The following is a 1940-nucleotide window of genomic DNA, read 5'->3' as shown; positions in this document are numbered from 1 at the left end:
AGACCCCGTCCTGGTGGCCCCAGGTCCCTAATGGTGGGCCTTGGGCGCCGTCCTGGTTCCTCCTGCTCCCTAATGATGGCCCTTGGACCCCGTCCTGGTGGATCCTGGTCCCTAGTGGTGGGCCTTAGGCCCAAATGATGCCCCCCGGTCTCTAATGATGCCCCTTAGACCCCAATGATGCCGCTTGGACCCCGTCCTGGTGGATCCTGGTCCCTAACGATGCCCCTTAGACCCCAATGATGCCCCTTGGGTCCTAACGATGCTCCTTGGGCGCCGTCCTCGTGGCCCCTGGTCCCTAATGATGCCCCTTAAACCCCAATGATGCCCTTGGTCCCTAATGATGTCTCTTAGACCCTGTCCTGGTTCCTCCTGCTCCCTAATGATGTCCTTTAGACCCCGTCCTGGTGGATCCTGGTCCCTAATGGTGGGCCTTAGGCCCAAATGATGCCCCCTGGTCCCTAATGATGCTCCTTAGACCCCAATGATGCCCCTTGGCCCCTAATGATGTCCCTTAGACCCTGCCCTGGTTAATCCTGGTCCCTAATGGTGGCCCTTGGGTCCTAACGAGGCTCCTTGGCCCCTGCCCTGGTTAATCCTGGTCCCTAATGGTGGCCCTTGGCCCCAATGATGCCCTTGGCCCCTAATGATGTCCCTTAGACCCTGCCCTGGTTAATCCTGGTCCCTAATGATGTCCTTTAGACCCCAATGATGCCCTTGGCCCCTAATGATGTCCCTTAGACCCTGCCCTGGTTAATCCTGGTCCCTAATGACGCCCCCGGCCCCCCCCGCGGCGCCCCCGGCCACGCACCGAGCGGGTCCTGCTTCCGCCGCCGCTGCAGCCGCTCGCGCAGCGAGTCCAGCTGCTTCTTGTGCGCCTGGATCGAGCTCCACGTGTCCGACATGGCGGCACCGGCACCGGCACCGCGGCCCGCGCCGGGCCCGCCGCTCCGAACCGGAAGCGCAGGCCCCGCTTCCGCCCCGGCCCCGCGCGGCGACGCCCCGCGCGCCATCTTGGCTGCTGGCTCGGCTGCGCCCTTTCGGTGACGTCGGCGGCAGAGCGGCGGTCTCCTAGCAACGGGCCCTCACTCGGAGGCCGCGCGCGCCATCTTGGCTGATGGCGGGTGGGCGCCCTTTAGTGACGCAAGGGGGCGGGGAAAGGAGCGGTCTCCTAGCAACGGTCGCCTGCCCTCGCTTGGAGGCCGCGCGCGCCATCTTGGCTCCTGGCTGGCGGCGCCATCTTAGCGGTTGCCTTAGCAACGGGCGCCGCCATCTTTGGTGTCTTCCTTCAGCGCCCCCTCCCGGTGCAAAAAAAAACCCCAAATTCAACCCAAAATGGCCCGCTCCCCCCCTCCCCTCGCACAAGAAGCTGAGACCCGAGCGTCGCCATGAGCGGCTTTAATGGAGGGCGGCGGGAAGCGGCGGGGGAGGCTACCAAGGAGGGCACAAAATGGTGCCCGGGGACGGCTTGGGGGGGGGGGAGGCAAAAAAACGGGGAAAAGGCTAAAAATGAACAAAAATCGACTGAAAAAGGGGCTGGGGGGGGCTACGGGTCGTCGGGGGCGGGGCGGGGGGCCGCGAAGGGGCCGTAGCGGCCGCAGAAGGAGAGCGGCGGTGCCGGTGTCGGTGTTGCTGTCGGCGCGGGTGTTGTTGGCGCAGGCGTTGTCGGTGCGGGTGTTGCTGTTGGTCCGGGTGTCGTTGGTGCAGGTGTTGCCGTCGGTGCGGGTGTTGTCGGTGCGGGTGTTGTCGGTGCGGGTGTTGTCGGTGCGGGTGTTGTCGGTGCGGGTGTTGTCGGTTCCGGTGTTGCCGTCGGCGCGGGTGTTGCCGTCGGCGCGGGTGTCGCCATCGGTGCGGGTGTTGTCGGTGCGGGTGTTGCCCTCGGTTGGGTCCAGCTTGCAGGAGCCTGTGGGGGGAGCCAGGGGGGATGTGGGGGCGGCCATAGG

General features: G+C 65.6%; 2 protein-coding genes across 2 annotated transcripts in view; both read right to left on the bottom strand.

Moving 5' to 3' along the window:
* METTL3 (methyltransferase like 3) overlaps positions 1 to 941 on the bottom strand; it is a 7798-nt gene extending 6857 nt beyond the window's left edge. Inside the window, exons 1-2 of the mRNA XM_026048936.1 lie at positions 809 to 941; positions 5 to 111 (exon numbers count right to left, since the gene is read on the bottom strand). Coding sequence (XP_025904721.1) covers positions 5 to 111; positions 809 to 902 — 201 coding nt within the window. The 5' untranslated portion in view covers positions 903 to 941. The remainder of the gene's footprint in view (positions 1 to 4; positions 112 to 808) is intronic.
* Positions 942 to 1082: 141 nt separating this feature from the next.
* The window catches only part of LOC112955611 (putative GPI-anchored protein pfl2), a gene marked incomplete at its 5' end in the record, with an annotated part of 2875 nt that continues 2017 nt past the window's right edge, over positions 1083 to 1940 (bottom strand). The window contains 2 exons of the mRNA XM_026048935.1: positions 1083 to 1130; positions 1548 to 1677. Of these exons, the coding sequence (XP_025904720.1) occupies positions 1083 to 1130; positions 1548 to 1677 (178 nt within the window). The remainder of the gene's footprint in view (positions 1131 to 1547; positions 1678 to 1940) is intronic.

This window comes from Nothoprocta perdicaria, unplaced genomic scaffold, assembly GCF_003342845.1.
Source record: "Nothoprocta perdicaria isolate Ctin4 unplaced genomic scaffold, notPer1 scaffold_587, whole genome shotgun sequence".
NCBI classification, from domain to species: domain Eukaryota; kingdom Metazoa; phylum Chordata; class Aves; order Tinamiformes; family Tinamidae; genus Nothoprocta; species Nothoprocta perdicaria.
Note: the sequence above shows the minus strand (reverse complement) of the source record. Positions and strands in the feature narration are given on the sequence as shown.